General features: G+C 42.3%; 1 protein-coding gene across 1 annotated transcript in view; it reads right to left on the bottom strand.

Moving 5' to 3' along the window:
- Window positions 1-18,755: 18,755 nt before the first annotated feature.
- NPW (neuropeptide W) overlaps window positions 18,756-23,530 on the bottom strand; it is a 30,843-nt gene continuing 26,068 nt past the window's right edge. The window contains exon 2 of the mRNA XM_073634879.1: window positions 18,756-19,594. Within this exon, the coding sequence (XP_073490980.1) occupies window positions 19,436-19,594 (159 nt within the window). The 3' untranslated portion in view covers window positions 18,756-19,435. The remainder of the gene's footprint in view (window positions 19,595-23,530) is intronic.

The raw sequence follows: 23,530 nt of genomic DNA, 5'->3' as shown, positions 1-23,530 counted from the left end.
GGGTCACACCTATGTGGAGGCACTGTCGCCTTTTAAATGCAGAATAAGGTGAATGTCTCTGGAAAGGACAATCCCCTGACCTACCCTATACCCACCTTACTTTCTCTCCCCTGGAGCTCTATGCCATTTTGCAGTCGGCATTGAGATTGGATGTGTTGTCATCCTGGGAGTTTGGTGACGCCCCCCTCCCCATTTTTAATGGTCTTGTGACAGTCCTCAAACCTAGCGCCTGTTGGACCCAAGCAGTGTCAGAGTAGCAGGTGCATTATCTGGTCAGAAGAACAGCCGATGGACTGCGGTTAAAGAGGAGCTCCAGGCTCCCCCGAAAAAATGAAGTTTGCTGTTACAAATACTGTAGATGCTGACTTTTAGTATAAGGACAGTAACCTGTCCAGGGATCCAGCGAGGTCCTCACCCGAGCTTGTTCTTCAATTGGCTTTGGGTGCAGGCGCCGGCATCTGAACTAAATGAAGCCTTGCAGCTTCACAGCCGGTTTCCTACTGCGCATGCGTGAGTCATGCTGCGCCTTGTAAATGGTCCCGAAGTCTTCTGGGACCAGTGATCTGTCCTAGGGGAAGGAGGGGGCGAACTTCCATCTCTATTTGCCCTTGCGATCTGAGCCAGGAGTGGTAGTGGGTACCTGTCAAAACCATGTGGCGGGGGAGGGTGCAAACAAAAGCAACTTCCCCTTTTGGGTGGTTTGGGTGGTGATTATATAAAGGTTGGGGGGGTGGGATGCGGTTACAGAGACTGACGCCTTGGCATGAAATATTTTAGACATTTGGGAATTAAGCATTTTAGTACTAATGCAACATTTTTAGCCAAGTGGGTTTGTAATCTATCCCTGAAGTATTGAGCTGTAAGCTTGAATATGTAAGTGGAGCCTTTAAAAATTGTAACAAACAAGGCCTCATTTAGTTTAAATTAAACGCTCAGGGCCTCATGGAAGGTGGCAGAAGGCTGCATGTGGCATAAACACCAGTTTGGGATGCCTGCCCCAGACCTAACCCAGATGCAGTTCTGAGTGACTTGAGTACATACCCCTTTGACCATGGTGGTTTTGGCGGTAGTTGTCTCAGACTGATACAAGACTGCAGAGGCCACCTTTGGGAAGCAGGCAGAAAGTGGTTTCTATTAATGTATAGGTAAACTCTGACACTTGGTTTGCTAAAGTAAACAAATGACTGTTTCTAAGATTTGTCTTCAACCTTTTTTGTTTTTTATACTTACATCTTGGTGATACTCTTCCTGCAGTCTGTTCACATCCACTTCTGTGTACACATGCTGTGATGGCTGTATGCAGCATTGGCTGTATTTCCCAGGGTGGGTTTCTTGATAAGTGGACCATGTTGTGTAATGTATTCTGAAATGGCTAGTCTCCATCAGAAGCCCATGTGAAAAGGTGTAAAATTAATTGAGAATTCGTATCTCCACAGAGTGGCACTGTGGATACGGTACTAGGTTAAAATTTGCCACGTCCCAATATTTTGAATTGGAGAATTTTATCATTTACAGATGATGGACTTTTTAGGCATAACACAATCTTATAAAAAATTTATTTTTATTAAGAGTTTAAAATCAAAACAATCACATAAGTTCCTCATATACCGTATAGACTAGAGTATAAGTCGAGTTTTTCAGCACTTTTTTTGTGCTGAAAGTGCCCCCCTCGACTTATACTCGAGTAAAGCACTTTTCTGCAGCAAAAAATTTCATTTTCCGAACCGACTTTGGGGCCCCGTATCTCAGGGCCACTTGGTGCTAGGAACCCCAAATATGGTGTGAAAACCCAGTGGAACTGGTACCACAACATAACCAAAGCTGGAGTTCCTAGCACCAAGTGGCCCCGAGATACAGGGCTCCAAAATCGGTTTGGAAAATGTCATTCTCTGCTGCAGAAAAGTGCTTGACATTTTCTGAACCGACGGGACCCTTTGGGTTCAGAGACCCCAAATTTTGTCTGCAGCTAGGGGGCATCTAGGAACCCTTAACTACTGAATTTGAAGTTCGGGGGACCTATGGCTGCAAATGGGCACAGTGAGGCATGCAAATGGGCACAGTGAGGCTGCAAATGGGCATTGTTGACCCTCTTTTCCACTTACAGTAGCTGTGCATTTCTCACCCTCGTCTTATACTCGGGTCAATAAGTTTTTCCCATTTTTTTGTGGTAAATTAGGGCCTCGACTTATAGTCGGATCGACTTATACTCGAGTATATACGGTAATTAATTCACAAAAAATAGCCTATGAGCACGAATAACACACCGCCTATACACAGTATAGTCAGAAAACCTCAAAGGACCAAACTGATCACTCTTGAACGTTATAGAGCTTGACGAAGTAGCGTGTGATAAAGTGCTCAGTTCTGCTCTACATGTTGCGCATAAAGGAAATGCTTCTTCAGGAGCTATGGCGAATTATTCAATCCTAAGTGAGAAAAGGATGAGGCAGAAAGTAGTATTCTCAATGATGGTAGCATCAAGGTGCCCTTGCTACTTGTGCGGTGTTGCTATAAGAGGAGACCCTGACAGGAGTTTAATGCACAAGGGACCGGTATTTATGAGCTACTAGGCACATATACAATGGGAGGATTCCCTACATTGAACAAACCAGCATCCTAATAGCAGTCCTATGCAACATTTTCTATCTTAAAGACTATTTTCTAGTTGCTGATAGTGGTATAGAATTACCCTCTAGATTAAATTATATAGGGCTCCTGAAGCACTACCTCCCTAAGCTCCTTTGAAATTATTGTGAATCTTTACCATCATTGAGAATACTACTTTCTGCCTCATCCTTTTCTCACTTATGATTGAATAATTCGCCATAGCTCCTGAAGAAGCGTTTCCTTTACGCGCAACAGCAGAACTGAGCACTTTATCACACGCTACCTCGTCAAGCTCTATAACTTTCAAGAGTGATCAGTTTGGTCCTTTGAGGTTTTTTGACTATACTGTATATAGGCGTTGTGTTATTCTTGCTCATAGGCTATTTTTTGTGAATGTATTATATGAGGAACTTATAGGATTGTTTTGATTTTAAACTTGTAATAAATATCAATTTTTTAGAAGACTGTGTTATGCCTAAAAAGTCCATCATCTGTAAATTATAAAATTCTCCTTGTGAAAAGGTGACCATGCAGGAGAACAATTTGGAGATGGTGACAGAGCATTGTCACCCAATAACAGGAAGTGCCTGAAAATTTGAAATTGTTAAAGAATATTAGATTTTGAACTAAAAGCAATTTTTGTTTCATTGCAGGATAATGTGTGGAAAGAACTGAACAGAATGTCTTGCAACCTTCAAGAATCTGCCCATTTCCTTTAGTGCATTCTGTAGACACAGGCAGATAAATTAAAAATAAACATGGCATTATTTGCAATCATGTGTTGGGTTTTTCCGTGTGTGTACACTATATTACCAAAAGTATTGGGACGCCTCCCTTTACATGCATATGAACTTTAATGGCATCCCAGTCTTTGTAGGGTTCAATATTGCATTGCCGCCCCCCCTTTTGCAGCTATAACAGCTTCAACTATTCTGGGAAGGCTGTCCACAAGGTTTAGGAGTGTGTCTATGGGAAGGTTTGACCATTCTTCCAGAAGCGCATTTGTGAGATCAGGCACTGATGTTGGACGAGAAGGCCTGGCTTGCAGTCTCCACTTTCAATCATCCCAAAGGTGTTCTATTAGGTTGAGATCAGAACACTGAGCAGGCCAGTCAAGTTCCTCCACCCCAAAACGTGCTCATCCAAGTCTTACTGCACTTGCTGCACCTTGTCTCTTCTGTCGCTAGGTGGCGTTATGCTGGTGAGATAGATAGACAAGGGCTTAGCAAGGTCAGGTTATGAATGGATGGGTTGTCTTTAGTCTCTTGGCATGCTGGATTTATTTGGGTGGAGTCAGGTGATCGGGGTTCTGTGCCACCTGGACGGCTGTCTGGGTGGATGTGTGTTATGCTGCCCTGGGATGCTAGGCTGGAAGCTGAGGCCCATCCTGGGGACATCTGGCTGCTAGACTGTCTGAGGGCCTATCCAGAAGCAGAAGAAGCAGCGCAGGGTTGGGACTGCAGGATTGGAGTGCAACCGAGAGTAACGGTTCAGCTGGATAGGTAACCAGTTGAGGTCGGAGGTAGAGGGGAAGCTGTCGCCACTAAGAGACCATCTAACTTGTTACTGGAGACCATTGTGAGTAAGCTGGAGCCAGTACCGAAGCAGTCTTCTCACCAGTCAGGGACGGTGAAGAAGTGGGAAAACTTCAGTAAGTGTCAAGCTAGGGACCCAGCGGGACAGCAGAGGTGAGGCTTGAGGAGCATCAGTGAGTGCCAAGACAGGGACCTAGCGGGTCAGCAGGGGTGACGCAGGGATGACGCTAGAGGAAGATACTGAGTAATGGAAGCGGAAAAGCTCTGGGGATCCAGTGGGGATTGGGTCTGAGAGACTAGGAACTCAGTGAGTGAAGGCCTACAGTGAGAGACTGTAGCATGTGAGAAGAACTATTCTGTGTTACCAATAGTTAAGTACAATTACCCTTAGTGACTGTTACAAGATTTGTTGCCATAGGAGACAGCGTTCCTACCTATACAGACGTGGTATCCGGCTGGAGTTCTTCCACTGTATTACTTTGTAACTCAATCTACCAAGAAGGATGTAAGCTTTCCCTGACTCTGGAGGTCACCATTAGGCCTTTAGAGGTCTGGGACCTTGCTACACTTTATTAACCCAATAGAGATTTATCTTTTAGAATTACCAGGAATTGTATAAAGTATGTTGTGTTCTAGTATTAATTTTTAGCGAAAATATCTGAAGCGCACTACTCCCGTAGGAGCTGCTGGGTAGTTCGTTCTTCCTGTTCCCATTACCCGCTTTCCCTCAAAGATTGACACAGCAGGCAGTCCATAAACATTTAAACTTTAATCTTTATTTCGCTCCTGGTTTTCGTTGCGGTATTGCATTAAAGAGTCACTCTGAATAACTCCCAAAGATTTATGCAATGAGAACACAACACTCAATCCAGAACATGTAAAGCCTCTGTGAAGAACTTCCATCTTGCACTGGTTCCAAATGTGTAATGCATCTTTCCTTCCTCCTGTTAGTTACTATTTCCTGACTGCACAGCACTTCCAATTTAAACTCTAAGGACAATACTCTGAATAAAGTCCAGAGAGATGACTTTTTGGATTCCTCCAGGGTGTTAGTTCTTTAGGGCCCACTTCTATACCTTTTTCTCCTGGAACCCGCACTCTAACCCCTTTAAAGTCTCTTAGAAGCACTGTTCTCCTGGGTTACACTCACGTGTGCTCCCGAGCGACCATCCATGCATGCCACAGAGGATCCTCTCCCAGTCCTTGTATCTGTCAGTAGTAGCAACCTTCTTATAAAATCTCCTGAAGTCTCCTCTCCACATGCATATTCCCCCTCCCCCGAAGGGGAGAGCACCCACGCTGCACCAGCCTCTACATCCTTCTTCTCTGGATCTCCAAACTCCAACCCCCAAAAGCATGTGACCTTGCCTTTTATAGAAGTCCCGCCTCTGCCCAAGCAAATCAATGATCCAAGCAAATCAATGATTGGCCCAGAGGGGTCTGCAAAAAACTACATACCACTCTATTCCTTTATTCCTCCCACTTTCCAGAACATTTCACAGAAAGAGGTGGAAATTACACAGGCAGAGTGTCGGTGGCCACACCTTTCTCTACTCTAACTAACCTCCCGACCAAATTAAACTCACCAGCTTACACCACAGGGTAAAACACTGGCAATTTTGGCCTAGCTTTAATCCTAACTATCTAATCTAGCACACACCTAAGTAGGTGGGCGCTACATATCAATTTTATATTTTCGGGGGGTGTTAAGGCCTTGTCAGACTGTATTTGATCCCCTGATTTGTAGCCACAGCCCTGGCTGTGTCACGGACCTGCAAGAGTGGTGATGACAAACTCCCCCTGGTCATATGATCGTGCTCGTGCCAATGATTGCTTATTAGACCCAAGCTGAGTGATAGAAGAGCAGGTCACATGTTCATTGAAATGCAAGGTATTTTCCAGGCCATGGAAGAGCAAGGAGCAGTAAGGGTCTGCAGGTAAGGTAAGTATGTGGGTTGGGGAATAGACATGACGCATGGACAGTAACAACCTTTTAATTTCAAATAAATATTATAGCCCTTTGGTAATGAACATTATAGTAATTGCAACAAGATTATTGCCTTAACTTTCTTATGTAAAGGTTGTCGCTCTTTATTAATTGGGGAACTGCCAGGAACTCATTCAGGTTATATTAAAGTACTGAGCACCTTGCTAAGGTGCTAGAGGGCCGCATGTGACCCCCAAAAACAGCTGACATGCCTGCCCTAGGCATGCCTGCCTGCCCTGAAGGCAGTAAAATACACAGCTGATGCATCAGCCGAATAAGTAAAGATGTCAGCAAGGTCGTCGGTGCTGGTAAACTTGGCCAGACGGGCTTTCTTGCTAAAAAGATGGTCTGGTGACACAGCTTCCAAGATAAAATTATGTGGCCTACCTTTTTCAGGTGATCTTCTTTTTGGTCCGGACCTTGAAACGGTCTTGGACAGGACAGCGACAAGAAAAAGGCTTTCCCTTCCAAAAAGAAACAACTGATCAAGAAGAATTTTCGTGCTATTCAACAGCCCAACAAAAATAGGGATCAAGAGCAGAAGAACCGCTGGGATTCCCAAAGGGGTAAGGGAAGAGGAGGAGTTCTCTTCAGATTCCCCCCCCCCCAGACCAGCCCCCTAAGAACAAATGACAATCTCCCCCCCAGTGGGGAGAAGATTGTCTGCCTTTCACTACAGTGGGACAAAACAACTACAAGCCCGTACGTGAAAAACATCATCTTCCAAGGATACAGTCTGGAGTTTTCAGAGACCCCCCGAGCAGATTTTATATCACAGCTCTTCCAAAGGACCAAGAAAAAGCTTCTGCAATGATGAACCTGCTGCAAGATCTGATTCAACAGGAAGTGATTATCAGGGTCCCAATCATCAGGAGGGCCGGGGTTTCTATGCCCACATCTTTTTGGTGAAAAACCTTCAGGAAAGTATCGGTTGATTTTGAACTTAAAAATCCTGAACAGATTGATCCGTTACAAACATTTTCGAATGGATATGATCTATTCAATAACAAAATTACCGACTCCAGACTGTTTCATGGCATCTCTAGATCTAAGGGATGCCTATTTACATGTCCCGATAGCTCAGGCTTCCCAATGCTTTCTCTGTCTGGCCCTCAACCTGGGAACCTCAGTTTGGCATCTCCAATTCGGAGCTCTGCCGTTTGGACTTTCATCCTCCCCCAGGATCTTTACAAAGATAATGGCAGAAGCCCTGAAGCCTCTGAAGCTAAGAGGGATTTTGGTCATTCCGTACCTGAAAAATCTGTTTTTCGCAGACTCCAAAGAACAGGTCTTGACAAATCTTTAGGTGTCTCAGGCTCACCTCAAGAACTTAGAGTGGCTCCTGAATCTAGAAAAATCAAATCTAGAACCAACGCAGGAGACAAAGTTCCTGGGCTATACGATAAACTCGGTGTTTCAAAAAGTTTTTCTGCCACAAGAGAAGATGGAGAAGATCCAATCTGCAGTGAGATAGATTCAAACCAATCTCTCAAATTCAGTCCGATCAGCCATGTCAGTTTTAGGACTTCTCATGGCATTGATCCCAGCCATACAGTGGGCCAGATTACATTCCAGATCTCTCCAGAAGAATATCTTACAAAAATGGTCGCACCAGGAGTCATTAGAAAACAGATCAGGGTCACCTCAAATGTAAAGCTAGCGCTCTGGTGGTGGTGGAATTCAACCAACCTGGCAAGATGCCTCTCCTGAGTTTTTCCCCTAGACAAGCATCTAACAACGGACGTGAGTTCTTGGGGTTGGGGAGCCCACCTGATTGGCCAAACCACTCAGGGGGCCTGGTCCAAAGCAGAAGCCCGAAAGTCCTCAAATTGGCGGGAACCAAAGGCTATTTTTCCTCCTTTTTGTCTCATAGCCTTTCAACAAATAGTAAGGGGACAACACCTGCAGGTTCTCTCGGACAATATGACTGCAGTAGCCTATGTATTGAAACAAGGGGGAACCAGGAGCAGAGGACTCCTGGAGCTGGCCAGTCAGCTGCTTACCTGAGTAGAATAAAATATGGCCTCATTGTCAGCAGTCCATCTAAAGGGATCCCAGAATCTGCTAGCAGACCTACTAAGCAGAAGGAGAGTAGTGGAAGTGGAGTGGAGTCTGAACCAAGAAGTCTTCTTGATGATCTCCGAAGCATGGGGGCAACCTCAAATAGATCTGTTCACGAGCCAACAGAACTTGAAAGTACAGAAGTTTTTCTCACCCCCCCCCCGAAAAGACCGAGCCTTAGACATAGATGCTTTCGCCCACCTATGGCATTATCAGCTGTGCTACGCTTTCCATCCCCATCCTCCTGATACCGCTGTTCCTAAGGAAATTCAGGGAGGAAAATACTAAACTGATCCTGGTCACTCGCTTCTGGCCGAAGAGATCCTGGTTCGCGGCATTACTAAACCTGGCCGCAGAACCTTCATGGAAGCTGCCGCCCAGAAAGGACCTGCTAACACAGAAGGCCGTGAGCCATCCGGAAGCAGACTGGTTACATCTAACAGCTTGGTTTCTGAAGAAGACCTCCTAAAAGGGACTGTCTGATAAATTAGTAAAGACCCTACTCTCCACTAGGAAGGAGGTAACTCGGGCCATATACCTGAAGGTTTGGAAAAAGTTCAATTCCTGATGCACTTCTAAAGGCCTCCAGGTCAAAAATTTTGTGTCAGTCTTAGAATTTCTCCATGACAGAATGGAGAAGGGGCTGGCAGCCAGCACCCTGAGGACCCAGGTGGCAGCTCTATCAGTTTTTTCGAGAAGACTCTATCCAGAGATTTTTTAGGGCACTTGCATGGAATAGGCCGGTAGACCTTAAAGTTTTTCCCAGTTGGGATTTGTCTATTGTTTTACAGGGTCTCACGGGAGCTCCGTTTGAAACCTTACAGGTAGCATTCTTAAAAAAACGTAGTTCTTAAAAAAATTTTATGGTAGCCATCACGTCGTCAAGAAGAGTCAGCAAGCTTCAGGCCCAGGCGGTCACAGAATCCTTTCTAAAGGTTTTTTCAGACCGGGCAATCCTTCAAACAGATCCAGCCTTTCTACCTAAGGTTTCTTCAACTTTTAACCGTTCACAGGAATTAGTCCTACCCACTTTTTCCTCAGCTCCTGCCAATCCAGGAGAAGAAGCTTTCCACACACTGGATGTGAGGAGATGCCTGATACACTTTCTAACAGTCACCAAAGAATTTAGAAAATCAAATGCTCTCTCATGTTCATGTAAAGGGGAAAAGGCTTCCAAAAGCACTTTGGGCAGGTGGCTTAAATGGGCAATCTCTGAGGCCTACACAGCTAAGGGAGAAATACCCAACTCAGATGTATCTCATTCTACAAGATCAATGGCAGTTTCCTGGGCCAAAAGGGCCGGTGCTACACCTGAACAATTACGCAAGGCTGCCACATGGTCCAACTTCTCGCCATTTCTCTGGCATTATAGGTTGGACCTACTGCCTGCCGCAGATCAAGCCTTCGGCAGGAAGGTACTGCAAGCAATGGTCCCACCCTAGGGTAAGTTTCTCAGTTATTCGCTCCAAGGTTGTCCTGAAAGGCGATTTGAGAAAGACTTAGTTAGACTTACCGGTGACGGTATTTCTAAGAGCCTTTCAGGACAACCGTTACTTCCCTCCTCTTTACCTTAGAAGGGGCTTAAGTATCTATCATGGTTGTTTGGTGTTTTTCTGTGCTGTTATCCAGTTTGTCGGATACCACACAATAACTGAAGCCATGGTGGAAGAGGAGGGATTTAAAGGCTGCATGTTTTTCCTGGAAAATGGGCTGAGCTGCGCTCTCCAAGGTTGTCCTGAAAGGCGATTTGAGAAAGGCTTAGTTAGACTTACCGGTGACGGTATATTTAAGAGTCTTTCAGGACAACCGTTACTTCCCTCCGTTTTATCTTAGAAGCGGTTTAAGTATCTATCATGGTTGTTCAGTGGTTTTCTGTAATTTTGTTTTCCAGTTTGTCGGAGACCACACAATAACTGAAGCCATGGTGGAAGTGGAGTGATTTAAAGACTGCATACGTTTCCTGAAAAATGGGCGGAGCTGCGCTTTTCAAGGTTGTCCTGAAAGGCTCTTAGAAATACCATCACCGGTAAGTCTAACAAAGCCGTTTTTTTTTCTCAATCAGGTAAGCTCATGTTGGCTAGCTACTGCTTGGAGTTTTTTTTTTTTTTTTTGATTACTCCTACACCAGTACCACTCAGGTTGAACATCTAATGGGATGTAAATCTTTTGAATTGGACTATTAATTTTCCTATGTTTTTCCATCATTTTCCATATATATATATATATATATATATATATATATATATATACACATTTTTTTTCTTTATAGACTATGCAGCATCTGCTCCTGATGAGTCGGATTTATCGCCAAAACGCGTTGAGATTTACAGGATGCAGCTTCCACCCTATACATGGCACTACCATATTTTATTTCCATCTGCTATGGTTACCATACCTACCTTTATTGCATATGTGGTTTCTGACATGGTATATACTGTCTTATATGGTTCTATTTTATATGTATTTATATTTCAACTTGCTAATTTGCTGTGTTTTGCATGCTCAGGATTATATCCTCTATGTACCTACTTGTTTTTATGGGTCTTCATTGCCCATATTAATAAACATGCCAATTACTTTTTACAATTGTGTTAATAACTGCCTCATTTAAAGTCCCAAGCCTTTTTTTTTAATCCAGATTAGGGATGGGGGTGCATCTCCCCTTATGCACCTCATTTAAAGTCTCCAGTGCATTGGTTATACATTTCCCCCTTTCTTGTATTTACCTACTTATATGGACTCCCGCCTACTTACCCCTGAATCTTGATTTTACTCTGCCCCTACTACATAGTCTCCTTCCACACTCATGATGTCCACCTAATGGCCACAGTTATCTTTGATTTCTATACACGGACCATGCACTACCACAGCGGATAGCACTGTCACACTAATACCTTGTAAGTAGCTATACCCCTAACTGCTGACTTTCTAGTTGCCAGAAAAGAACTACCGTACTTACTGAATTAGGATGGACGTTAAGACGTAAATATATCCTATCCAAAAAAATTTTCTATGAGCAAGGAAACAAAAGCGGTAAGATGTTAGCGAGAGCCCTACAATCTAAAAAAGCAGCCACCACAATCCAACATATTAAATCCTAGGAGGGGTGTCTTCTAGCCTCAACAGACTATATAGCTGACCAATTTGTTCAGTACTATGCAAATCTTTATAACGTAAGACCAAACTCACCTTCTAGGACTGACCAAATCTCTAGGCAAGAACTTATCTCGGCCTTTCTAACAGAATACAGTCCAAATCCTATTTGTAGAGAGGACAAACAAAACATTAACTGCCCTATCACATCTAAGGAACTAGCCCTCTCTTTAAAACAACTCAAAGTAGGAACGAGTCCTGGGCCTGATGGCTTCTCGAAGTCCTATTACAAAACTTTTGCCAACGTTCTCACTGGACTTGTTTGTCCGCTTTTAACTCGCTAACGTCCAATCCGAATGGCCTTCTTGGCAACTTGGAAGCACAAATAACAGTAATCCTGAAAGAAGGAAAAGATTCAACCCAGGTTACCAACTATAGGCCCATATCCTTGCTCAATGTTGACTTAAAATACTTTGCAAAAATATTGGCCAATCGTTTATCAGTACTTATGCCATCGCTCATAACCAATGACCAAGTTGGCTTTATCCCAAGCAGAGAGGTCAGGGATAATACCCTGAAAGCCTTGAACCTGCATTACTGGTTAACCAAGAATAAGTGCAGAGGGTTTTTCCTGTCATTGGACGCAGAGAAAGCATTCGATAGGGTGGCCTGGGAGTACATGCGTGCAGTCTTGGAACTCATTGGCTTGAAACATAATATGCTTAACTACTGGTACTTTACACCTCTCCGACAGCTAAAGTCTAGGTAAACAGCCACCTAGCGAATGCCTTCTCTATTTCAAATGGCACTAGGCAGGGCTGCACTTTCTCGCTGCTTTTGTTTGTTCTGATGCTGGAACCCTTACTGAATCACCTTAGAGCAAACAATAACATTTAAGGAATCGCGGTGGCAGGACGCACCTTTAAAAAAGCGGTGTTTGCAGATGATATTTTACTGACCCTTTCTGATTCACTGACTTCTATTCTTGCACTACTGACAGACTTTGCACATTACAAGAACCTCTCTAATATACAGATTAACTTTGCTAAATTCTCTGCACTCAATGTGACGCTAACAGCACACAAGGTGAAAACATGCAAAGCCAGCTTCCCTTTTGTGTGGCAAAAGCAATCAATAACCTACATTGGGATACAACTTCCAACATCCCTATCAGACCTTTATACACTGAACTATTTGCCCCTACTAAGAAAAATCCAAAGTGACTTGCAAACCTTGCATAAGGGGCTATTTTCATGGTTTGGATGGGCACCCATAATAAAAATGAATGTACTCCCCCGCCTCCTTTATGTACTCCAAACAGTACCTATCCAACTACCCAAGGCATTCTTCATAGCGTATCACAGAGCCTGCACGCTATTTATCTGGGGACATAAACATCCTAGACTAAGCTATACCAGGCTTACTCTACCTACTCTCAAACTAAAAGGAGGCATAGGTTTGCCTGACATCTACAAATATTATTTGGCACGTCACCTATCCAGAATCGTGGACTGGCATCTCCATCAAACAATAAAAGCATGGATTTATATAGAACAAGCAGGCTCTGTGGTACCCCTACGATTGATTCTTTGGCTACCCAAACAACACACCCCTACAGAATTTAACACACACCCACTGGTAGGCCCATCCCTACATTAAATAGTTACATAGTAGGTGAGGTTGAAAAAAAGACACAAGTCCAGCCTATGTGTGTGATTATATGTCAGTATTACCTTGTATATGACTGCATGTTGCGGTCGTTCAGGTGCTTATCTAATAGTTTTTTGAAACTATCAATGCCTCCCCCACTGTGACCACCACCTGTGGAAGGGAATTCCACATCCTTGCCACTCTTACAGTAAGGAACCCTCTATGTAGTTTAAGGGTAAACCTCTTTTCTTCTAATTTTAATGAGTGGCCACGTGTCTTGTTAAATTCCCTTCTGCAATAAAGTTTTATCCCTATTGTGGAGTCACCAGTACGGTATTTGTAAATTGAAATCATATCTTCTCTCAAGCCTCTCTTCTCCAGAGAGAATAAGTTCAGTGCTCGCAACCTTTCTTCATAACTAATATCCTCCAGACCCTTTATTAGCTTTGTTGCCCTTCTTTGTACTCGCTCCATTTCCAGTACATCCCTCCTGAGGACTGGTGCCCATAACTGGACAGCATACTCCAGATGTCCCCCTAGTGTATAGATTGCTTTCATATTTTTGCCACCCAAATGCATTATTTTACATTTTTCTACATTAAACCTCATTGGCTATGTAGTTGCCCATCCCATTAATTTGTTCAGATCTTCTTGCAAGGTTTCCACATCTTGCGGGGAAGTTATTGCCCTGCTTAGCTTAGTATCGTCCGCAAATGCAGAGATTGAACTGTTTACCCCATCCTCCAGGTCGTTTATGAACAAAATTAAATAGGATTGGTCGCAGCACAGAACCCTGTGGGACCCCACTACCCACCCCTGACCATTCCAAGTATTCCCCATTTATCACCATTCTCTGAACACGCCCTTGTAGCCAGTTTTCAATCCATGTACTTACCCTATGGTCCATGCCAACGGACCTTATTTTGTACAGTAAACGTTTATGGGGAACTGTGTCAAATGCATTTTTTCCGCACAGGATGTAAACCTTATGATCTTTCGTCTCAGCCAGGTCCACTTACTCCCCTCAGACATAATCCGGACTTCTCTCCTGGCCTTTCAAGTCAATTCCCAAAAGATGTATGGCCCTACGAACAGGTGTACGCTGAACAAAAGGGGGCCTTTCTATCCTTTGAAGCACCACAGGCAAAGATGCAAAACGCCACCTTCCCATTCTGGACTTGCGTTCAGTTATGGCATTTTTTCAGTCACCCGAGAAACTCACCAGATTGGTTCCGCTCCCATAATCCATTCGAAGCTGCACAGGACACGTGGTACAACGACACATGATCTCTATCTTGTACTCCCTTTTGTTCTCCACATACACCCCGAGAACCACTAAAGTTTGTCAGACTTGGGAGACACAACTTGACCTCAACTTTACAGAAGCAGACTGGGATAGAATTCTTACTCTTATGCACAAAGGGTCAGTAAATGTTATGGCTCAGGAAATGGGGTATAAACTTTTCTCGGGATGGTACAGAATCCCTGTAATCCCCCACAAATTTTCTCCCTTAACCCCCCTTTGTGTTGGAGATGCGCATCCGCACCTGGATCCTTGTTACATATCTGGTGGTCCTGTCCAAAATTACAGGAATTCTGGAAAGTGGTACATGATGACATAACTAAAATCACCACCTTTACCCTTGACTTTACTCCAGCACAATATTTGCTACATCATGCTTCCCTTCCAAAATCCAAATATCACAAATCTATGGCTATTCATTTAGTAAATGCCACCAGTCGCTGCATCCCAGCAATATGGGGAACTACCACAACCCCAACGTTAATGGACTGGTTTTGTCGGATTAACCACACAGCTGAAATGGAAGAGCTTCAGTATCGCACAGGATAACCCCACTAAATTCACCCGCACATGGGCATGTTGGCTCCACTTTAAAGGAACCCTGACTGCAGTGACAACATAAAATGAGACATGCTTGGCCAGTCCATTACCTCTACCCTCAGCTTCTTTAGCAAGGCAGTGGTTGTCTTGGAGATGTGTTTGGGGTCGTTATCATGTTTGAATTCTGCCCTGCAGCCCAGTATCAGTATGTCACAGTACATGTTGGCATTCATGGTTATCTCAATGAACTCTAGTTCCCCAGTGCTGGCAGCACTCATGCAGCCCCAGACCATGACACTCCCACCACCATGATTGACTGTAGGCCGACACACTTGTCTTTGTAGTCCTCACCTGGTTGCTGCCACACATGCTTGACACCATCTGAACCAAATAAGTTTATCTTGGTCTCATTAGACCACAGGACATATATACATATTTGTATATACACATGATATAAATTGATTTCTATTTACTAGCCTGTATATACCCCTTCATTACCAGGGCATTTTCAGTGCTGTGATAGTTTGATTGACAATTACTCCATCATGCGTTACTGTACCCAAATCATGTTATTTTATTTTTTTGAGACAGAGCTATCTTTTGATGGAATTTAATAACCACAGAATATTAGTTTCCCTTACATTCTGTGCTAAAACATGCCGAGACAGTACAAGAACCTCCAAAATTACCCATTTTTGGAAAGTAGATGCTCCAAAGTGTTCTCAGTTTTTTAAACAATTATTGGAAATGCTAGTATCACTCATTCATTCCATTAAAACTGACAGACGGCTTGCAACAGGGCTGCACCTGTCCCTGCCGGGGGCACTAAAATTTGCTTTGAAAAAATGTTTTTAAAAAAAAAACTCAGATGGTAATTAAATACATGTACAATGCCTTGAAAAAGTATTCATACCCCTTGAAATTTTCCACATTTTGTCATGTTACAACCAAATGTAAATGTATTCTGTTGTTATTTTATGTGATAGACCAACACAAAGTGGCACATAATTGTGAAGGAAATGATAAATTGGTTTTCAAAATGTTTTACAAATAAATATGTGAAAAGTGTGGCGTGCATTTCTATTTAGCCCCCCTGAGTCAATACTTTGTAGAACCAACTTTCGCTACAATTACAGCTGCAAGTCTTTTTGGGTATGTCACTACCAGCTTTGCACATCTAGAGAGTGACATGTTTGCCCACTATTATTTGCAAAATAGCTCAAGCTCTGTCAGACTGGATGAAGAGCGTCTGTGAACAGCAGAGTTCAAGTCTTGCCACAGATTCTCAATTGGATTGAGGTCTCGACTTTGACTGGGCCATTCTAACACATAAATATGCTTTGATCTAAACCATTCCATTGTAGCTCTGGCTGTATGTTTAGGGTCTTAGACCTGCTGGAAGGTGAACCTCCACTCCAGTCTCATCTTTTGCAGACTCTAACAGGTTTTCTTCTAAGATTGCCCTGTATTTGGCTCCGTCCATCTACCCATTAACTCTGACCAGCTTCCCTGTCCCTGCTGACGAAAAGCATCCCCGCAACATGATGCTTCCACCACTATGTTTCACGGTGGGGATGGTGTGTTCAGGGTGAGGTGCAGTGTTAGTATTCCGCAACACATAGTGTTTTACTTTCAAGCCAAAAAGTTACATTTTAGTCTCATCTGACCAGAGCACCTTCTTTCACATGTTTGCTGTGTCCCCCACATGGCTTCTCGCAAACTGCAAACAGGAATTCTTATGGCTCTCTTTCAACAATGGCTTTCTTCTTGCCACTCTTCCATAAAGGCCAGATTTGTGGAGGGCATGACTAATAGTTGTCCTGTGGACAGATTCTCCCACCTGAGCTGTGGATCTCTGCAGCTCCTCCAGAGTTACCATGGGCCTCCTGGCTTCTTCTCTGAACAATGCTCTCCTTGCCCGGCTTGTCAGTTTAGGTGGACAGCCATGTCTTGGTAGCTTTGCAGTTGTGCCATACTCTTTCCATTTTCAGATGATGGACTGAACAGTGTTCTGTGAGATGTTCAAACCTTGAGATATTTTTTTATAACCTAACCCTGCTTTAAAATTCTCCTCAACGTTATGTCTGACCTGTTTGGTGTGTTCCTTGGTCTTCATGATGCTGTTTGTTCACTAAGGCTTTCTAACAAACCTCTGAGGGCTTCACAGAACAGCTGTATTTATAATAAGATTCAATTACACAAAGGAGGACTCTATTTACCAATTAGGTGACTTATGAAGGCGATTGGTTCCACTAGATTTTTGTTTGGGGTATCAGAGTAAAGGGGGCTGAATACAAATGCACGCCACACTTTTCACATATTTATTTGTAAAGAAATTTTTTTAAAAATGTATAATTTTACTTCCACTTCACAATTATGTGCCACTTTGTGTTGGTCTATCACATAAAATCCCAATAAAATACATTTATGTTTTTGGTTGTAACATGACAAAATGTGTAAAACTTCAAGGGGTATTAATACTCTTTCAAGGCACTGTAGATTTATAAATGCTAGTACAGGCAGTCCCCGGGTTACAAACAAGATAGGGCCTGTAGGTTTGTTCTTAAGTTGAATTTTTATGTAAGTTGGAACAGTTACACTTCAAAAATGTAACTCCAGGAAAAAAATTGTTTTTAAGTTTTTGTTGGATAGCATATGGAAGGGGTAACACCCCTGTAATGTTTGTTTTGCTGTCTGTGCCCCTGGTCAGAATATTTCACCTCACTTTCTGTCCCTGTGACAATTGGATTTTTGAAAACTTTGGGGTGTTGTACAAACAAGGATTGGTAATAAATCTTCACTGGAGACACCTTTTTCCCATGATAACTTTTACAGGAGTGAATTCCCCTTCCTAGGGGTAGATTTCCTCTTACTTCCTGTCCAGAGCTCCAATGCCAACTGAAATTGTAGTTAAATGCCACCCCTTGAACCTATGGAAGCTTGAGTACAGATTGTGGTGCACTTCATCTAACATACCTAAATGCTGAAGTCCTGCAGGGTTGTTTGGAACAGGGGTGTATAGGCAGAGTCATATTTATTACTACAATATGTGAGTGCAAAGTTTGTTTCTAATAAAATGGTTTTGTCATTTCTTTGTTTTGTTTTGAGTTCTTGTTCTGGAAAAGAAAAGATACAAATGGCTCCATTCACACCTTTCTGTTCCAGGAATGTGCCCAGAAAAGTGAGTTTTTGGTTGCATTCCTGGAAACGCATGAAAAACTTGCATCATGCTTGTGGTGTTAATAATTCTTCATGGTACCCCCAAACGCAGGAAGCAGTCGCACGAGGTTCACTGCAAAAACGTGTAGAAGCTACTTTTGGCATGTTTGTTGCACATAGGGCATCCCATTCAGGTGAATGGGTTGCCCTATGCTGTCACTCAACAAACGCGCAAGAAAAAGTAACGCAGGTGTTTATTGGGCCTAAGGGAGTGACATTTGCAAATAGCTATTCCCATCTTGAAGGGAAAATGTCACTACTAGACTTTATAACTTAACCCCTTGGAGCCATCACCTGCTGGCCCTTTGAGGGGTTTAGAATACCAGGAGGCGGGGCTTATGGTCAATCACGGTGGTCACATGATCAGAAAGCTTTCTGTTAGCCACCAGCAACTGTGTCGGGGCCACATCTCTATTTGCACTATTGCATGCAAATATGCAGCTGCTTGGCGCCAAGGCCCACCTACCGAGAGGATGTATATTTCTGTGCGCTCGGCACCAAGAGGTTAAAGGTCCACCCATAAGGTTAGAGTGTCCACAGGGGAAAGTGAACGTCACATTGGGATTTTTATTTGCTGCACATGAAGAGTTGAAGATCTTGTTTGTTGCATTGATTTTCAATTTCACATTTATTTGATTTTTTTTTTTTTCACGACTGCAGGATTTATTGTGGATTTTGTTTTTGTTTTTTATATTTTTGCTGCATTTAAAATGTGTTTCACAGAAGTTTATGATATAAAAAGTTATTTTTGTTAGGAAGATTATAATGCATGATAAGTATTTATTGTTAAACATTTTACTAATTTATATACATAAGCACAGCACAAATCACTTATTTGGGTGATTTACATCATTATAAGGTGAGCTGAGTATTAGGAGGAAGGTTGGTCCTAAATCATAGACTAAAAAACTTTTTTTTTTATCTGAATAGAGTGGCGAGGGGCTAGTGCCACTATCAGGTTTTTATTGCTGTCTGTGTCCCCACGAGGAAGATTCTTTCTTTCTGATTGCGCTGATCACCAATGTCATTGGGAATAAAGCTGAGAGTAAGTCCAAAATGTTGCATTGCCAACAAAACAGGAATAGAGGGTCATTTTTCAAATGGGGACACTTGTTACCATGGAAACTTTCTTAAATAGGATCTTCTTGAAATTGGAAAGATATCTCCTCACTTCCTGTAAAGCCTACAAGACACAGGTGGCAAAAAACCTGACTGGTTTTAACCCTCACCTACTCTATCCAAAATTGGAAAAAAAACTTTGGGATTTGAATCTACTTTAAGCACACTGGTGCCCATTCATCATAGTTATCAGTTTTGAGTGGAGCTACCCATGCCCTGAGCGTCTCCAGTGTTCCACCCACAGTGATGGCAGCAATTGGATATGGTCAATCCATATGCACATCAGTCACTAGCAGTCTGAGTAGAGCCTCTTTTAGGGGTTCAGAGAGGAGTGGTGGGGTCCTCAGGCTTGGAACTTTGCCTTCTTGGATGGGACCACGGGTGTGAGTGAAAGTTGGCTCTGCATAGGATCTTGTGTGATGTCCATGCCAGGTCTTCACAATTAATCCATTCTGAAGCCTTCAAACTGGGATAAAACAGCTGAAGAGAAAACAGATGTGTTACAGATGACGTAAACTTAGCAAGCACAAAAATGTTATCAGATCTCAGCAATAGTAAAACAACGTAAAGGGGTTGTAAACCCTCGTGTTTTTTTCACCTTAATGCATCCTGTGCATTAAGGTGAAAAAACTTCTGACACTGACCAGCCCCCCCCGTTTTACTCACTTGAGCCCTTTCGGTCCCATGGCGGAGACGTGCTCTACCTCTCTGCCCATTGTCTCAGCTCTTGATTGAATAGATTGATAGCAGCACAGCCATTGGCTCCCGCTGCTGTCAATCAAATCCAATGACACGGGGCCGAGTCCTGCATTCTGTGTGAATGAACACAGAAGCAGGACTCGGGAGCGCGCCCACATGGGTGTCCACCTTAGGAGACCCCTTTAAAGCATATCCAAAGCAAAACTATTTTCTTTACCCCATTTGGTTTACTAAGGTAGGGTGGTCACAATGACAAATAGATATGGCATCTCTGCCTGGTTTCTATTATTGTCTCCACTAGAGATGTGCATGTTGGGAACATTTTCTCTCATTTCAGATTTGTTAATAATTTCATTTTTCATATTCATTGTTAGAATGATTTGTTTTCAGAATTAGTTTCGTATATTTGGATTAGTGTTGTACATTCGTTATTTTCAAATCGATTCGAATCAAATTCCAATTTAAAAATGAATTTGAATTCAAAATGGAAACATATTGCAATAAATACAGTAAGATATAAAAAAGTGAAATAATTCCTACTTAAGCTGGTTTATAGAATAGAATAAAACAGAATAGAAAATTTAAAAAAATGAATAGAACAGAAAATAAAGGAATAGAAAAACAGAACAAAATAGAATAGAAAGGAATAGAATAAATGTAGCCGTCTTTCAAAATTCAAATTTCAGAATATTGGTTTTATTTTTTCTATTTTATTCTATTCTAATCTTTTTATATATTATTTTTCTTTTCTATTTTTTTTATTCCTTTCTATTCTATTCTTTTATTTTCCCTTCTATTGTGTTCTATTCTATTGCTTTTTCAATTACATTCTTTTATTTTCTCTTCTATTCTGTTTTATTCTATTCTATTCCTTTATTTTCTATTCTATTCAATTCTATACATTTCTATTCAAAATGTTTTTTTCTATTCTATAAAGCAGACCAGGGATTCATGATTTAATTTCACTTTTATACCTGACGGTATTTATTGCACTATTCCATTTCTAATTCATTTTCAAATTAATTTTGTTATTTATTTTAGATATGTTTAAATTTGTTACTATTGTGATTCGGAAATTTGGATACATCAGAATAATGAAAATTCTGCCCAAAATTTAGATTTGAAACAAAACGCACATGTCTAGTCCTTCACTGGTATGTCTTCCTTCACTCTCAATTTACCTATGGACATCAAAAAAGTTCTACACTTTAAACTTCCATATCCCCAAAAAGCTGCTCTCAAACTTAAAGAGAAAGGGGTCAAAGTGTAAGGATGTTTTTTAAGCTATGTTTGTTCAGATATAAAAAAAATGTAGAGACATACCCATGGGTCTTTGTTTGGTGTTTGTTTGTAATATTATCTTGTAAATGCTAGTTTGAAAAGCGTTACATTCAGCTGGTATTTAGTACACTTAGCAGAATGTATTATATTATGAGCTCAATCTAAAAGTCACTTAAGGCCTGTACACACGATCAGAAAATCATAAGAAAAATACAAAAGCCATTGTACGATAATCTGATCATTAGTACAGAGCTTTTGAGAGCCGATCACCACAGTTCATCCAATTATTATCCAATCAGACAAATACAAAAAATTTTCTCGTACGATTTTCATTTAATCAGTACAGTTGTCAATTAAAAATACAATGGAAATACACTACCGAATTTTTAATCTGTCATACGAGAATTTTGGAAACTTTTGTAGACTCCTCGTTTTTTGATTTGAGACTAGCATGCAAAAAAACACAGATGATTATTTGCCTTATAATCTCATGATGTGTACCAGGCATTAGAGTTTGTTAAAGGATAAGTAGGGCCAAAGCTCTTTGGCAATACTTCTGTGGGTTACAGGAGTGCAGTTAGTTCAGTTAGTTCTGTACAGTGAAGGTGTTACGGCGGGGCGGGGCCTTTTTTGTTTTTTAAGTGCGATGTGTCAGAGCGTCAGAGCGTCGCCCATTCCCCAGACGACGTCAGTGATAGGACGAAACGTACGCCGGGAGATTGACGTTCTGACGTCATTGCACTCATCTCTGAACGGGCGCTCGCTTGCCGGCTTGGCGAACGCTCTTTTTATCTGAAGTTTTGTAAGTGTTTTACTTTATTTTAAATAAACCATCTTATTGGATTTACACTATGGCTGCCTTTCTTCTACCTCTATGTGGTTGATTCAGGGTATGGTTTGAGAGGAGCCATGTTTATGGAGGGAGATCGTATGCTGATTATCAAGATCCTGGCTTACATGCTTATCATCCTTACATGTTTACCATCCTTTACATTTGTTGGATAAGTGGTGCACTGCCTGACCTGGATATTATCCAGAGATGTGCCTTATTGTGCCTTCCATCTGGTAAGCACATTTGTTTGGTCGTGGAGGATCACTGTACAGGGTGTGTCTGTCATTCCACTCTTTCACTTGACTCTCACGGAGAACTGCCAGAGGATTCCTCTCATTCCTTCTATGCATATGGACTATATTAATTACATTTATATTTGATGTGTTTTTGACATATTTGGGGGCTTCTTATATGTATATTTATTTTATTGCACATGTTCAGTCCTTGCAATATCATTTTACAGCACAGTTTCTTTCCTTTTGTAGTTCTGTACAGTGGGCTAAAATCTGCTGTCGGCTGAAGTCTCTCAGCCAGTCCAGGCTCTGGAGAGATTCTGACTTTAATGGCAGGGTCCACCCAAATGCCTGACTAAGCCTTTCAGAAAGCCACTGAAAAACTTAGCCTGCTCCAGTGAGCACTGGAGGGGTAGAGCAGAGAGCCGCCTCCTGTCAGGCTCACTGAAGTCTTCTCCCTGAAGACAGAAAATGGAGCGATCAGTGGTCTTTGATTGCTCAGCACTGGGTCTTAGAGGCGGCAGGGGACCAATGCTGAATCCACCTAGGTGAGTATGTAGGTTTTTAAAAAATTTTTTTTATATATTATATTCCCGCACTTCTTTTATATTCCTAATAAAGCCTGCTAAACATCTGCTGAAACTTGCTGAATTCTTGTTAAAACTACAGCTAACACTTCTGTTTTAGGTGACTTTATTGCTCAAAAAGAAAAATGAATCAATCATAAACCTTTGATTGTCCCGCTGCCCTTGCCTCTGATAATTGCTCTATTGTAAAACTACACTGGTTGAAGAATCTTTAACATGTGCCAAGACGCCCGAAAAAAGTTGTCGTTCCCTCTAACAGCTGTTTTGTGTAGCACCCTTTAGTGCTAGAATAGGTGTAGGAAAATGTAAGAATTGACTCATAGTCTGTTAATTAGGTCAGTGTTTAGATTCAGGTTAGGATGTAAGAATCTGCAGACAAGACCTCTATCACCTTCCCCTGGTTCTGGAGGGTTCATGGAAACTTCTAGAAGCTAGTGGGTGGGGGTATAGAGACAGGGATCTGAACATTTATGGAAATCTGGCCAATCCCCAGGCAGTAGACCTGACAGGGTGGTTGAACCAGTCCATAAATATTGGGGAGTCTGGCCAGTAAGGGAGTCGGGTGGAAGATGGATGCTTGAGATGTTGCTGTGTAGCCTGGGAGGTGGCCCCCGGAGAAGGGGGGGGTTCTGCCTCCAGGCTGGAGGAAGGAGGAAAACTGTGAGAGGGAGATTCATTGCCCTGCAGTCCACCTGGGAAGGATAGCCTGGAAAGAAACCAGCCCAGGAGAAAGCCTGAAAGCAGGTATATCCAATAGTGTGAGTATTTCTACACCCTCAGGGCC

The sequence above is a fragment of the Aquarana catesbeiana genome, linkage group LG06, assembly GCF_042186555.1.
Source record: "Aquarana catesbeiana isolate 2022-GZ linkage group LG06, ASM4218655v1, whole genome shotgun sequence".
Lineage (NCBI taxonomy): Eukaryota > Metazoa > Chordata > Amphibia > Anura > Ranidae > Aquarana > Aquarana catesbeiana.
This window is presented reverse-complemented; position numbering and strand designations above follow the sequence as displayed.